Here is a 16,711-nt window from a genome sequence, read left to right on the forward strand (position 1 = left end):
TCTATTAATTGCATTGTGACGATGCGAATTTGACCCACATAACCCCAGCTAGTACTGCCAGTAGTTTGTGTTTGTGCTATATCTGCATTTTTTTCATTATCAATTTCATTACATCTTCACTCACCACACACCAACTCCATAGCACCCGTTGTACATACACTTCTATTCAAAGGCATGCACCCGTTGAGTAGATAGCATTAATGCGAGTACAAACATTTCATTATACCGTGCTTCACAAATACCCTCTGTTCATTCACACAAAAATTCATTCCTTTTGCCATCATCAAAACTAAAAATGATCTGTCTCAAAATGTACATAGCTTTTATTAAAATCATCATAAAACGTGCACATTTTAGGACTGCCAATTCTTTTGCATTTGCCTTTTGTATGATTTTGTATTTTGTCATTCCTAAATTCCTTAATTTAGATTTGTGTTACCCGTTCTGGGACTACTTGTGAAATAAAATTCATTACTTTGAACTTACACAGCCTGTGTCTCTCTGACTGAATATGACCAGGCGACGGGAGGAGGGTTGTTAAATTCACACAGAAGCAAACAAGCAGTGTATGTTCAAAATTTTGGATTTAACTTTACAAGTAGGCCCATCCTTCAACAGGTATGAAGAATGAAGACTGAAAAAGTATGTGGTAGTCATAGTTAATACGAAGACTTCTTTCTTGCCATTACATTTGTACTACATCGAAACAGAAGCACAGTAAGGCAATTTGCAGGCAAGAAACAGGGGGAAATGATAGAGGGAAGTTTTAACTGCTGCCACCTAGCAGCTCTCCAACTGTTCCTTACCACAGAGCACACCCCAATATCATACCTACCTTCCCCAAACAGAAGGAATGACATGTCCTACGTGTCACAATGAAAATGATTTACATGTCCAGTCTTACCTTTGGGCATCATCCTGTTTGAATAGGAGAGCTTCTGCCTCATGTCGCCAAAGGCCAAAAGTTTGCCTCAGCCACTGAATTGTTACCTTAAACACAACCAAAATGCACATTGAAGGACCGCGTTTCATTTCTTAAAGACGGACAGAAAGACCTTTAACCTTAACATATACAAGCTGCATACAGAATGCTTGGACAAATAAATAAACAATTAAGTTATTAGCTAAAGTATGGCCAATCGTTCCATGTTTTATATGTTAATTTTGTACAGTCTCACCAAGAGCAAGGATATGGATACATTCTTATTTAATAATTATTTTTCATCGGATGCCAGTACAGCATGGATTTATGTTATTGAGAACAAATCAAAAGTGAATTTCAAACTATATAACAACATTTCTTGTTATGGATGGTATGATCAAGGTTTAGTCAGTCACAAGTGATGTGTATTTCTCATAACTTTTTTGTTAAATACTAAGAATCCTACCTCTGGCAGCATTACTTCTTCCAGGTACATGTGCTGCTCGGTTTCTGTTCCTGGTACAGACAGGATGGTCTGTAGCCTGTTCATCATCTGTGCAGTCTAAAATATTTGACAGTTAGCAATTACACATAATCTCTTAGATACATACCATCATGTGAAGCTTTTGAGACATTGTCATTCTTTTTGCCACACATTATTTTACAGTGCAGTTCGCAATTTAATGTTATCATGGAATGTACAACATGCATGGATGTCATCAGTAAGTGACATTATAATCACATCATTGCTTTTGTTCACTGAAAAACACATGTTGTTGTTTGTTATGAGGTAACATGGCAATGTTCTCGGTGTACCTTTGTTTCGCATACATCATCTGGAGCCCTGGATCAACAGCTGCTAGCCCCTGTTGATAGCGTTGTGTGTTCGACGCTTTTAAATAAATAAATAAATGATTAATATAAATTAATAAAACGTAAAAATTTTATTAACAATGTTATCTTTTGCCCAGCAAAGACGGTCAGATCAGTAAACTATCCCAAAGCTAAGACACTAAAGAATATTCAAAGTAGCCTAGGTAGGTGTTGAGATGTAAACTCATTAGGCTTACCTGCCATGGTGGGGTCCTAATTGCCCTCTAGAATGGTGATTTCCAGCAGTAAGATTCCAATTTTTAATTGTCGTTGAAATGTCATCAACCTAACTCTTACACTAAACTTCGGAGACTCTTTACCTATCTTGCTCGACCTTCGTTGTATGAAGACTGAGCGTGAAGTGTGAATAAAACGGTGTCAAGGAGCCCCTTTACAGCCTAATGTCACCTCTTGGATCTAGACTCATCCGACGCAAGGGATATAGACTAGATCCTCTAAGTGGGGTCCCAAAAACCCAGTAAAATGTAGATTTGCAGCAGTCAAAATCCAAATTTTAATTGTCTTGAAAAAGTCTTCTACATATCTCTTCCACATTAATATTAAGCTTACTACTTTTTAAACTTCAGAGAATTTACCTATCTTGCCCCTCCTCCTTTGCATTGGGCACGCAGTGTCAATTGAACGGTGTCAAGGACCCCCTGACACCTTAATTTCAACTCAAGGATCTACATTTGGGGGGGGCTGTGTGCGCTGTTTCTCAAAAGCCAAAATGGGCAACTTACTTTTGGATTGAAGATTTTTCATGGCTATTACGTTTAGATAAATCGAGAATGTATATTTATAATTACCCTTTTGATCAAGTACTGTTGTTTTTATGACATAATGGCAAGCAGATCTACAATGGACAGATTTTCTTTTAAAAATGTAAATTGGGCAAATGACTCTGAAGAGAGTGTGGATTCACAAAATGTAGCTACATATTACAAAATATGAACAAATACATTAAGTTAAAAGCCATGTTAACGTTGAATGTCATTTACTGTGTTTAGTAATACTCTGATGCAAGGACTCTCTTAATACCTACAATAAACAACTATGTAGGCTAATTATACTCATCATACCACTACTTAGGAGAAGCTGATAAACAAGATTAATACAAGTTTTGCATTTAATAGTATTATTAATGATAATACAGATGATATTCAATGAACATAAAGAGGAAAATTGCACTTGAGACAACATGGTATTCAACAGTATCTAGTTAAGTTATGTAGGTCGGAGGAAGTCCAGCTGTTACAAAGACACCTTGTGGCAGGCTGTGGCAGGCTGTGGCTATGTACATATGTACATGCTGAGAGGGAAATTGAAATAATTGTGCACTTGGTGACAAGTTTTTGAAATTTGGCATAGTGTAAGGTATGGGTGTAAGGTTTTCAAAAACCAAGTTGGGAGAGCCACAAATTTCAATATAGCCCTCACCGGAGATTTGGATCTGCTCCAAATTGTAATGGGTTCCATGTTGGACCATGTTATACCAATCCACCAAGTTTAAAACCATGCCAAATTTCAAAAACTTGTCACCAAGTGCACAATTTTTTTCAATTTCCCTCTCAGCTAGCAATGAAACTTGTAAAACCATGTATATAATGTAAATGCTATTGGTAAGGAAAGTATATTTTCATGTACTCGCAAAACCATACTTTTGTCAACCCTGTTACCATCAACCCTTTTACGCTAGAATGGTAACAGGGTTGACGAAAAATGTTCTTGGCAGCCATTACTAGCCATGTGGTGAAGGTCATGAGACCACATGGTGTGCATTCATTAGAGGCTTATATCATGTTATTTATGTACATTAAAAATTTCTAACAAATATCTTCTTAATTTGTCCTTTTGTGGAAACAGGGCGGACACAATAAGCTTGTCCCCCTCTGTCAAACATTATATAACTCTAAGAAAAATCATGAAAAGAAGACGACACTTATTTTTTCACCAGCATGTTCACAAAAGGAAGCTGATTTCACTCCCAGGAAATGATGCAACTTTCGGAGCAGGCCAAACATGTTCAGTGGATCAAGTTCATTGTGACTGTCCTTTCAATATCCTTCACGTTTTGAAAAATGCTAAAACCTCTCAATAAATATGTCTCCAAAATATTCTTTGATTAGTCATGTTGAATCAAAGGTTTATGGATGTCCCATTATCTTCATTAGACCCAAAGCTGCAACTTAAACAGTATGGTAACTGTTGTCAACCCTGTTACTGAGGTGTCAGCCCTGTTACTTGTATAATATTCTAGTATAATTCAAAAAATTAAAAGACAAATGTCAAGTCAACTCATTTTATATGTTAAGTAAAAGAAACCAGTAATCTACAGAATGAAATATGGGTATTATTGTTTTGTTTCCATATTCTGTTCTTAAAAAGAAAGATGCTGTCAAAGTGTCAATTGCAAATGAGCATATTCATCCATGGATAAAACATAAACACCTCAATATTCCCACTGTACAAACACACTCAGTGTAACAAGGGGAGATTTATCCTTCAAAGTATATCAGATTTGTTGTAAATATGCATTTAAAACATTTTCAAACATTAATTGGTGTAACGTAACAGGGTTGACAAAACACACATATGCATGTTGATTAAATGTGGAAAAAAAATAAAAAAATAAGATAGCCTGAGATGGCACAGCACCTATTTCTGATAGGTAAGGATCTATTTAATCCAAAAAGGGTCATAAATAGTTTTAAAACAGTACTTTGAAAATCAAACATTAAGAATGGGAAATAGCACATTTTCATATAATGACCCAGCAGCAGTCCTTGCTTTTAGGCTGTCTCTGTTCCCGACGTAACGGACAGCACTCTCCATCTGCCTGCCAGGAGCTGGCACCTTCCTCCGGGTGTTGTTGATTAATATATAAAAACATAATTTTTTTTTTTTTTTTTTTTTTTCATAAATGGTCAGGGTCTTGAACTTGAAGTCCCTGAAGCCAACAAGAGCCTGTCACTCCTGTCCAGGCTGGAGGGACTTCACATGTGCCTCCTCCAACGCACGGTGGAACCAGACTGCCTCCACAAAGTCAGGGTACGCTGAGGAGTAGCAGGTGAAGGCGTCCTGTAAGCTCATAAAGGGAGGTTAAAACTGGACGCTCTGAATTGTATTGTATGAATCAGACTGAAGGACTCCACCTTGTTGGACATCAGTGGGGACTGAGACTCTGTCCTCTCTCGTTTCTTCTGGTGGGAGGCGACCAGACTGACAGCATAGCCCACGTCATTCTCCAGCAGCCTGTGGAAGGTCTTGACCTGGTAGCAGCTGAATTGGACCTTCCACAGGCTCTGGACGAGGGTGGTGTTGGTGGTATCGCCACCCTTGGAGTGGACGTGGGCCCAGACCTCAGCATCTACCTCCTCTGGCTTCTTTGCCCTGTAAAGAGCTTGGCCCCCGGTCGTCTGCAGGGGACAACACAGATTACAGTGATTGTCTGGACTTGGATACAGAATCTGTTCATCAGAGCACTTTCATCACATCATCACAGATGTTCTGACATCATTTTATAGACGAAATACACATCACATCTGGATGTAGGTTAATGTTAGCTAGAATGTTAATTAGCGGCTATACTCGGCTGGACTGTTGAATTACACACATGAATGAAAAAACTCATGTTTTTTTGCTCAACATGGAAAATCATTAAGTATAAGATGCAGATGACATTATAACACTATGTAAAACAGACTTACAGCAGTGTGTTAATGAGGACAGCAGCCAGCCACGAGTTGAATAAATAGGTTTAAACAGCATGACCGTTATCTGAAGCAATGAATAGTGAATTTCACTGATTAAATACTATAAAGTCTGACATTATTATATGCTTTTAAATTAGTTAATTGATGAAGACAAATGACAAAGTCAAGAGCATTAATACTTAATTTAAAAGTCAGTACGTCCTGTTCATAGTTACTTTCTTTTCCTCCCATGACCCCAGCAGGCTTTAACAAAGTTAAATATTAAAAGTTCAGTGGGAAATATTTAAAAGAGACTTTGTGTGTTGAGTTTTTAATACAGTGTTTAAATCTGTGAATGAATCAGCTACATACAAACAACAGAACACAGGTTCTGTGAAATCAGTCTTTATTGTCAGCTCACCTGTTCGTTCAGTCATAGTTTAAACAGGTGTGCAGAAGAGCGTCTCTGCAGGGAGTGAAGGGAAACTGTCAAGTGGTGGAAGAAAAGGTGGAGCTGATCTTCAGTAGGTGATGTTCTGTTAAAGCTGCTTCACTTGTGTGTTTGTACACAGCTGCATTTTAACGTCAGCACAAACTACAATTTTTATCTTTTCTAGTTAATATAATATATACGAGGAGCCTCATGTCTAAGATTTTAATTGGCAACAACTCTGTACAGAAAACAGTTATTAAGGAACAATACAAACAATAAAACTGGAAATGATAATGAATAAACATTTAACACTGCAATAATATAAACAACAGGACGTCCAGGTTGTCACGTCCTGCTGCACTGCTGAAGATGTTGAGGAGGTCCTGGAGTCCTTGGCTCCATGTGTCTGACACATATGATTTTTGTATAGTTGTTTAACCACAGTCCACAATATCAGGGATCAGCACGCCTGCCTGCCACCTGACATACAATGCACCGAGCCCTGAATCCTGTCCCTGCAGGTGGTGGATCCACAGGGCGCTGACTCCATGTTATCTATTTGGACTGAGCCCGACCAGGCCCCATGACCCAAGGCCCGACCACCAAACACTCGCTGGCAAGCTCCCTCTACCAGATCTGGCTACTTGTCCATGGGTTAGGAAGCTCTCTGTTCGCAGGCTTCTTTCTAATTTTTTTCATTCTTTGGCGGTGAGACTCTTTGGAGGTCGCCCCTCCTCTGACCTCTGAGCCACCTCAACAGTTCTGTTCTGGGGATCAGTGGTCTGGCAAAATGTCTGTTTTGAAGGGCAGTGGAAACTGTGGCCCATCTGCCTCATCCACATCTGGCCACATAATGAGATAAAGTTGTTGAGCTCCAAATATTCTTCTTACCTCCTACCTCAATTTTTCGCCGACTGACGTGCAGTAGGTCACCCCATATATCTGAGTGTGGCCGGTCTCTAGTCTTTTGGGCTGGCCACACTTCTTGCATACTGCAACATCGCCAGGCAAGTTTTGCTCCCTGGTAGCAGCCCCTGCCCTGCAGCCGCCTTCCTCTTCCTGTATGCTATCATCCTTGACATTTTCGGAGTCGTAGGAGGAGGAGGTAACCGGATAAAAACCTGAGAGGGCCGTGGTTCTTCTCTTCCTCAGACTAGATGACGAGGGGCGGGGCTGAGGTTGTGGTGGTGCAGGAGAAGATGCTGTAAGCAACAGAAAAAGAAAAGCATTGCATTATATTTATCTTACTTGACACATCACATACTAAGATAATAGAATAGTAGATGAGGTGAGACGATGTCACCGTGGCAGCACCTGAGGAGGTGGTGGCAGCTGAAGCAGCAGAGGTGGTGACGGTCTGCCTTTGCTCCTGGTCCCTCCTGACCACATACTGCATAAGCTGCGCCAGTCGTGAGTTGGGCTTATTTGGAGTCTGCTGCAGACTGGCAGGCTGACAAAGAGCAGAGTCAGCCTGCCAGTCTGCGTGTACAGCTGTATGCCTGGTGGGTCCTGGATGCAGCTCAGGTGGCACGGCTACATACTCACAATGTGCTGGATGGGAGTGTTGGTGGCTTAGTGGTAGAGCAGGCGCCCCATGTACAAGGCTGTTGCCGCAGCGTCCCGGGTTCGAATCCAGCCTGTGGCCCTTTGCTGCATGTCAACCCCCTCTCTCTATTCACGCTTACCTGCCCTGTCCATTACAGGCAAAATGGCCAAAAAAAAAAATCATAAACAAAATGTCCTGGATGTGGAGAGCGTTCAGTAATGGGAATTCCATCATGGACTCCGCCGGTTTGCCGAAGGTGTTGAGGAGAGCTGATTCCACTGTCCCACATGGCCGTCTGCGACAGTGGAGCCTCCACTCCTCTCTGGAGATCCTCCTGATGATCTTGGCCTCAGTCAGGCCAACCATCCTGCGCTTCCCCACCAGTTTGGACCGCTTCATCTCAGTGAGACAGCAGGCATCGCCAAGGTCCACCTCGAAGATGCAGTGAGACAGCTGCCTCATGAAGGTGGGGTACAGCTCATGGCTTTCGGTCGTGACACCGGATGCGAAGCGGTGCCAGATGTCCAGGTGCACCACGAGCTGTGTGATAAAAGAACAATTATGTGGTTTAATTTTCTTAAAATGATTATTTCATGTGATGTTTTATAGACAGTAAATACAGTATGATGTAATCATGTTGAATAAAGTCCTGGCTTTGGTCTGTGATAAATATTTTTTACATGAGATAATTAATGTTGTAATTTCACTGTTTTCAGTATTAGTATCAACACTTGGTTTCATACCAGAAACAAGGCAGCTGTCTTGGACTCGCTGTCTTGGCTGCAGCAGTCACGGTCCACGTAGATGATACATACCCCAGCGAGTCGGTACCGCCTCATCAATCAACCTGGGCCCGATCTTCGTTCTACCTTGTGAGGCCCTCCAACAGGTACTTTTGAAAGTAGCCCCTGCTGGCTGCTGTGCCTGCAACACAATTAGATTATAGAGAGAAAAGTTGGACTGTCTGTTAAGCAAATTGACCCTCTGGTACATTAAAGTTTTTTAAATCGGAAACTGATTTTTGCCTTTTATCTGGAATTATATTTATTCTATAGCTCTATGGTGATACAGAGCAACAGTAAGTGCCAACATTCAATCATTTTCAGACATGCTGAAAAGCTTCATTTGTGGTCTCTAGTGCCACCTAGTGACAATCAGGGAAGTGTGGATCCAGATGAGATCAAACAAATACTGAACTGGCACCAGCTCATGGTTACCTGAAGTTACAGGGACAGAGGCACATAAACTGACCCTGTGGTTAATGTTTTCCCCTTGAATTAATATTACAAGGAAGGTGTGAAGATACACGTTTATTTTCTGTGTAATTTAGTATTGTCATTTATAAAGAAGGGCTTAATCATATAAATATAATAAATATAATTCAGTAAACCAGAGAGAGAAGCTGTATTAGATTATTAATGTTACATCAAGCCATTTAAACTGTTGTGTGTTTAATATTTTTAGCTGCTCACGTTGTTTTTGTGGGATTTTATTGTTGAATGCAGAGGTGTTTTTTACTGCATGTTCAGTGCAAATATATAAATAAATGTAAAATCTCTGAATAAAGGACTGAAGAGGAGATTCTAATGATCAGTGAACAAAAACGAGCCAAGGCGTCAGATAAATCGTGATGTAGATGAGGGAGGAGACTCTGAGAGGTTTGCTGACACGATGAGTTCTCATATTTCCGACAGCAGTGAAAGCATCATTTGCTGCAGCGCTGCGGTCAGACAGACAGACAGACAGACAGACACCACGGACACATCAGACGGTGCAGCTCAGCTCTGTGGTCCCTGTTCCTTCCATCAGATTAATAGACGGTAGATTAACGGGTCGCCGGTATGAACACGGAGGAGACCAACGTGGATCTGAGGGATGCTGAGACAAAGGATGCTGAACCGAAGGAGGCGGCGGATCCCGCTCCGGTCCCCTCGGATGCTGATGCGACGGAGGCCGATGTGAGTGAGGCGGATCTGGACCAGGAGGAGCAGGAGAGGATACCGATGACCGGAGGAGGAGGAGGAGACCGGACCGAGGAGCCTCCGTCTGCCGGCGGAGAGGAGGCGGCGGCGGAGAAGAACGGCTCCGTGAAGCTGAAGATCCCCGATGAAGAGCAGGAGGAGGTGACATTCACCGGGCTGAGCAAGGAGGAGCTGCTCAGGGTGGCCGGGACACCGGGGTGAGGAGGAGGAGGAGGCCTGGACACACACACACACACACACACACACACACACACTGTACACACAGACAGATATTGATCATATAGATTTTGACGTCACAGTCAGGACTCAGTCACAGATGTATTTCACTGCAGACCTGAGATCAGCTGTTCAGACAGGGTGTGGCTCTGCATGGAGAACAACATCAGTTAATATGTGGCGTGTATATAAATATAAATATAAATATATAAATATAAATATATGAAGAACATCAATACAACAGCTGATTTTCCTGCAGTCCTGTTTTCTAATCTTCCTCCATATGTCCTCATCTTCCATGTGTCCTCGTCTTCCTCCATGTCTCCTTGTACTCCTCCCTGTGTCCTCATCTTCCATGTGTCCTCGTCTTCCTCCATGTGTCCTCGTCTTCCTCCTTGTGTCTTCGTCTTCCTCCATGTGTCCTCGTCTTCCTCAATGTCTCCTTGTACTCCTCCATGTGTCCTCATCTTCCATGTGTCCTCGTCTTCCTCCATGTGTCCTTGTCTTCCTCAATGTCTCCTTGTACTCCTCCATGTGTCCTCATCTTCCATGTGTCCTCGTCTTCCTCCATGTGTCCTCGTCTTCCATGTGTCCTCCATTCCTCAATATGTCCTTTCTTCGTCAATATATCATCGTCTTCTTCTTCTTCTTCTTCTGTGTGTCCTCGCCTTCCTCCATGTTTAACTGTACCCCATCATGTGTCCTCGTCCTCCCGAATGCATCCTTTTCTTCCTCAATGTGTCCTGGTCCTTCTCTATATGTCCTTGTCTTCCTCCATGTGTCCTCATCCTCCTCCACGTTTACTCATCCTCCTCCATATGTCCTGGTCTTTCTACATGTGTCCTCCTCCTCGTCCTCTGTGTGTCCCCAGCTGGGTGAGGACCCGCTGGGCTCTGCTGGTGGTGTTCTGGCTGGGCTGGTTGGGGATGTTGGCTGGAGCCGTCCTCATCATCCTTCGGGCTCCTCGCTGCAGAGACCTGCCTGAAACCAACTGGTGGAACAACGGCCCGCTGTACCAGATCGGGAGCATCCAGGCCTTCACCGACACCCACGACCTGAAGGGTGGGAACAAGGCATTCTGGGAGATTCAGAGAGAGAGCCAGACAGCAGTTTGAATTCAAATATATATTTAATAAAGAGAGATCATTTTTATGAGGAAAAACAGCAGCCAAGCTTTTATCTGATGGTCAGTGAACCTCAGTCAGTATTTTGTGCTGACTGAGCACAGACCTGCTGACATTCAGCAGAAGTCTGAACTTTACTCTGAATGAGCAGAAGCAGAAGTAACAGAGCTGGTTCGCACATTTTACTGTCACGCGACGCAGCGGAGGAAACACCACCTCCAGAGAGCTGAGGTCAGCTCCTTTGTTTCCCTCTGTGTTTAAAGATAAATGAGGATTCAGGCGAATCAGAGTCAGAACTCTTCCTCCTTTTCTTCACACTGTCCAGAATAAACGTCCATAAATCCAGTTAGAAATCACAGAAAAAGAGGCTGCAGGAGGTGCCTGAGAATCATCATGTTTCTAAGTTTCCTTCAGTGTCAGATTGATCCAGTGATCCAGGGGTTAACAGCAAACAGCAGCTGCTCACACAGTTCATCACACTGTGAATGGAAATAACTCTCTGTAAGGAGAACAGCATCATGACCTGCAGCTGACTTTATAATAAACATCTGGTGAACTTTAGGGTCGTTCTCTGCTGACATTGTTTCCTGTTGTCATATCAGCTCCCAAACAGCTACTCTAATGGAGTAGGTACTTTAATGGAGTGTTTTATTTTACGTTTACTCCACTTGATTTCAGAGGGAATTGTGCTTTTTAATGCACCACATTTATCTGACAGCTACTTCACAAGATCTTTGCAACAAAAAAACCCCACAAGTTTTATGAAATAATTTGTCATAAATTAATCTACCCAACAGCTGTAAGGAAATACAGCTGGAAGCAGTAATCTGTAATCAATTAACAAATTAACAGAAAATTAATTGGCAACTATTCTGATAAACATTTATGTCACAATTTTTTTTTTAAATTAATTTTTTTTTTCTTAGACTTTTATGCATCAGGAACTTTTTTTTATCTTTTCACCTTTTTATACTTTTAAGTTCATTTTCACAATTTCCCCTCAGGGATCAATTTAATATTTCTGATTCTTTCTTCATTCTGATAATACCTACGTATTTTTATTTAAGTGTCATTTTCAATGCAGGACTTTGACTGTTTCCCCCAACCTTGTTTATTAGTTTTCACATTATAAAAACGTGTATTCAAAAGTACAGGAAAACATTTTTTAACCCCCCAGAGACAAACAGACAGGTACAGTCTAGTATGAGACAATAATTTGCCCCCGTAATAAAAAACAGAAACAACTGTACAAGATTAGATTTCGATCAAAAGTCGATTGCAGATGTTGAAAACAAACAGGACTACAAATTCACAGCTGTTCAAGCAGATACGTAATAAAAGGTTACCGTTCACTGCTGAAATTGTTCTGAGATCCTTGTAGAGCAGACGCTAGTTACCTTAGTAAACCTTCTGGCATCCATCTGAGCATCTGAGAGAGACTAAAATTCCTCCTCCTCCTCCTCCTCCTCCTCCTCCTCCTCTTCTGCAGGTCTGGAGCAGAAGATCAACAATCTGGCACAGCTGAAGATTAAAGGTCTGGTGGTCGGTCCGATCCACGTCGCTCCAGCAGACGACACCATGAATCTGAGGTTCGAGGAGATTTCCTCTGAGGCCGGAAACCTGGAGCAGTTTAAAGGCCTCGTCCAGGCCGCTCATAAGAAGGGTGAGGACACATGTCATTAAAATGATAGAACATATCAGGTTGATGAAACAGACAGTTATCAGGCTGATTCTCTCTGATTATTGGTTGAAAAATACCAAAGTTTCCCTTTAAATATTCTGTATGAGTAATGTGATGTTCTCCACCATTAACTCCTTAAAGTAACTATATGTAATTTTGGTATTATTGAGGAGAAATAAATGTAAATGTGAGGTTATTCTGAGGAATATTTGGTTTATATCGACATCACAGGACTAAATGATCTGCAGAAAATGCCACTTTGCTTCTTACAGTGTCGCCATAAAACTGACATTTCACAGTTCATTGTGTGTCTTATTCAAAGCCTTAAAAACAAATATCTCAAATATTAAATTATTTGAACATTTATGAGTTTTGAGACAGAAACCTGTCCTGTCCTCTTGATGGTTAACATCTAATATTAAATCAGACATTTCACATTGAAATGTGCAGGAAAAGAAAAGAGGAACGTGTCAAAAGTCCTGGTACCTCAAACACACCATGATATAAGTACAGTCAGACGGATGTGTGTCGTTTACATGTCGTGTGTCTCTGCAGGTATTTCTGTGGTTTTGGATCTGACTCCAAACTACCAGGGATCATCTGGACCCTGGTTCTCCAACATCAGTGTGACCAACGTGGCTGAGAGACTGAAGGTGAATACAGACAGACAGGTGTTTGCAGGTGTCCTAGAAATGACAGGTCAAGTGATGAATGTAGAAGCTCACAAAACAGAAATTATTTAAACTCCCTGTGTGACTCCAGCTGTCTGTCTGTCTGTCTGTCCTCAGTCCGCTCTGGTGTTCTGGATGAATGAAGGCGTAGACGGCGTGCAGCTGTCGGGGGTGGAGCGTGTGGCCAGCGTGGTGCCGTCTCTGTGGACCGACATTCGAGCCATCGTCCAGAACGTGACGGAGGAGCGCCCCAACAGGAAGTTAGTATCCAAACTGTCAAACTGGGACCACTGGGACCACTCAGACTGTCCTCATACTAAGTTCTGTCCTTAACATAAAGAGTTCAGGCTTTTAGATGAAAAGAAATAAAATATTGCAGAACAAATTCAGCTTCTCCTCCACATCTGACAAATCCACTTTTCCTTAGAACTAAAAAATGAACCCAGTTTTTTCTCTCTAGAGTTGTATCAAGACAAATCTGGCAGGCATGGGATGAGCTGTGGCTTAATAAACTGTCCCATGTTCATCTTCTTTACTGGTGTGGAAATCAGAGAAATGTCACACTGTAGAAAAGACAGACCTGCACACAGAGCAACAAAAGATTCAGACTGAAGTCTGGATTTAAAAAATCAGGGCAGTACGTGCGGTGGTGTGTCTGTGTCACTCTGCAGTTACACCTCCAAAACACTAGTCGGCAGCGGAGTTTCTGTGAAGTGCTGTAAAGTTTAGTTGATTCTAAACACACATTAAACACACATTTTCCCCACAAATACAACATGTTAATGTTATTAGCACAAGCCGATGGCATTTTACATTGTATAAATTAGCCTAGCAGCTAGCAGACTTTTCCTCTACTCATATGAAGCCAGGGACAACAGCAACATTTAACAAAGGTAACGTTACAATTTGGCTCCATTACAACTCACAAGGTTCACTGACAAAACAACTGTCTTATACTAAACACGTTTTCCAAACAAATACAACATGCTAATGTTATTAGCACAAGCCTATGGCATTTTACATTGTATAAATTAGCCTAGCGACTAGCAGAGATTTCCTCTGCTCATATGAAGCCAGGATAAATCACACAAGACTTAAAATGTTATTTTTGCGGAGGCTTTATTGTCTTCACAATTTATTGTTTCTTATCTGTGAAATTAAAGTAAATCAAAGCTTTGTTTCCACTGAGGGAAATGGTTTCAGCTTACAGAAACAGACAGGAGGTCTGCGTCATTGTAACGTGTAGTTATATTTCTGGGGAGGTGCCCGTCAGGCTATGGCGTAGGCTTTACGTCAACGCAGAACCTACGCTGTAGGTACGGCGTCTATTTGATGCAGAAGTATAAATCCCACATTACAGGTGCATCTGTAAGACGTCAGTCGACTGCGAGTCGTCCTTTGCTAAATTATATCATGAAATATCTAAAATGTTTGTGCAGCTTCCAAAAAACATTTATTTGCAAAGTAATTCATCATAATTAATATGTAGTGTTTTCTGTTATATAGAGGCAGATCAGACATGGATTAATATTTACAGACTAAATGTTTCACCTCCCCCAAAAAGATGCAGAAATGTTCTGATCTTTTTTTCTTCGTTTTTACATCTGACATCAGTTTGTTCAGATCCAACACGTCCTCTCCAGAGAAAAGATGAGATGTGTGAATAAATTTAAAATGAGCCTCTTTGATTTTGTTACAAGTAAATAAAAAATATATTCTGCTGCATAAACAAATAAAAGACTTCATCTGAGGCAGGGACTGATTATTAAACGGGCCTACCTCAAAATCACACTTCAAAACTGTGAACTGTGTTTTTAAAAAAGAAATATGGATTTGTCTGAATATGTGATGTGTGATCGATGTGTTCTCCAGGGCCTTGATCGGCGTCACAGAACGTTCCTCAGCTGAAGACGTGTCCACCCTCCTCTCCTCAACCGGTGTCGACCTGCTGATCTCCAGGGTCCTCCGCTCTGGCAGCCCGGACGCTGCGAAGCATGCTCAGTCCATCCAGCTCCTGTATTCATCCCACAACCAGAGCAAGCTGGCCTGGAGCCTGGGGGGGCGGGCCGAGGGGCACCTGGCCTCGCTGGTGGGACCGGCTCTGGTCAAACTGCACCAGCTGCTGCTGCTCACACTGCCCGGGGCGCCTTTCATCAACTACGGGGACGAGATCGGCCTGATGGACGAGGTGAGGGAGCGTCCCTGTCAGTCCACAGAGACGGATTTATATTGTTGAATTAATGCGTGGAGTCTGGGTCACAGCATCTTCCATGTTATGTGAAAGCAAAATGAAATATTACATTGCTCTCTGCATGAATCAAACATGATGATTGGTTATTGATATGGACATTTTAACTTCTGTGTTAAAGGGCACCAAGTTTCCCATGATGCTTTGGGACTCTGACGAGCAGCTGAACGGGACACTGCAGGTAAACAAGCGTCAAGTAAACATGAAGATAAACATGAAGATCACACTTCTGTTCATGTGATAACAGCAGTATTGGTAAATATCCTGTTCATGTACCGATCTCTCTGTGTGCAGGAGGAGCGGGCCGAGCGTCTGTCGTGTCGCAGTTTTTTCCGCAGTGTGAGCGATCTTCGTGTTAAAGAGCGCTCCCTGCTGTTCGGAGACTTCTTCCTCCTCTCCAACTCCTCCTCTTCCCTGGCGTACCTGCGGGAGTGGGATCAGAGCGAGCGTTACCTGGCCGCCTTCAACTGGGCGGACGAGGCGGCGACGCTGCAGCTGAGCGGCGCAGGGCTGCCTCAGCGAGCCACGATCGCCTTCAGCACCAATAGCAGCGCCCTGCCTGCAGACAGCAGCGTGGACCTGATGGAGCTGCGGCTCGGCCCCAGGCAGGCCGCGCTCCTCAAGTTTCCCTACACTGGATAGACCTCAGGTTATTGTGATGTTATCACCAGATGATTAAAGCTCCATTCAGACTGGAGGAGGCGAGATGTGTGACTTCTCTTTATCTCTAATGTCCATCCAGAATAAACGTCCATAAATCCAGTTAGAAATCATAGAAGAAGAAGAAGCTGCAGAAGTTTCCTTCAGCACCACATTAACCCAGTGAGAGTCTTCTGTACATTAGTGGGTACTCTGCAGACAGGAGCTGCTCTCTGGCTTCAGGCCTAAAGAAACAGAACCACAGTCTGAGCGGAGCTTCAGTCAAATCATCTGGTTAACATGTTAAATAAATGTTTATTCTCTCACGACAGCAGGTGCATCATGTTTACTGTAAGTGATGAATATTAATCTGACCATGTGATGATGATGATGATGAGGATGCAGCTGTCCTCTATCATGTGCATTCTGTGAAAACAAAATAAAAAATGAAGGAAAGGCATTTTGAAGTTTGTCTTTTTTTTGTCCGTCTGTGAAGCTAAATGTTAATGTTAATTTTTTATTTCATCATAAACAATTTTTCTTTTTTTTGTATGTATCGAGGATTTGTTCTGATTCACTGTTGTTGTTTTTATTTTTGCTCTTCTCTTACATAAGAGTAAATTTGACGTGTAGTTGAGTATTTTTCACACAAAAACATTTCATGATCACAGCTTCTAAATC

At 42.1% G+C, this 16,711-nt stretch overlaps 2 protein-coding genes across 2 annotated transcripts; one reads left to right on the plus strand and one right to left on the minus strand.

The window, feature by feature from the left end:
* Positions 1–7,498: 7,498 nt before the first annotated feature.
* LOC144467045 (uncharacterized) lies at positions 7,499–8,447 on the minus strand. Its single transcript, XM_078175350.1, has 2 exons — positions 8,213–8,447; positions 7,499–8,009 (listed from the first exon to the last, which is right to left on the minus strand). Exons 1-2 carry the CDS (start codon positions 8,306–8,308, stop codon positions 7,605–7,607), a joined length of 501 nt encoding a protein of 166 aa, XP_078031476.1. The 5' UTR covers positions 8,309–8,447; the 3' UTR covers positions 7,499–7,604.
* A 737-nt stretch (positions 8,448–9,184) lies between these two features.
* LOC117267659 (amino acid transporter heavy chain SLC3A2-like) lies at positions 9,185–16,490 on the plus strand. Its single transcript, XM_033643687.2, has 8 exons — positions 9,185–9,648; positions 10,539–10,729; positions 12,281–12,454; positions 13,028–13,125; positions 13,261–13,403; positions 15,016–15,331; positions 15,513–15,572; positions 15,686–16,490. Exons 1-8 carry the CDS (start codon positions 9,311–9,313, stop codon positions 16,031–16,033), a joined length of 1,668 nt encoding a protein of 555 aa, XP_033499578.2. The 5' UTR covers positions 9,185–9,310; the 3' UTR covers positions 16,034–16,490.
* The last annotated feature ends 221 nt before the right edge of the window (positions 16,491–16,711 follow it).

This window comes from Epinephelus lanceolatus, chromosome 15 (genome assembly GCF_041903045.1).
Source record: "Epinephelus lanceolatus isolate andai-2023 chromosome 15, ASM4190304v1, whole genome shotgun sequence".
Lineage (NCBI taxonomy): Eukaryota > Metazoa > Chordata > Actinopteri > Perciformes > Serranidae > Epinephelus > Epinephelus lanceolatus.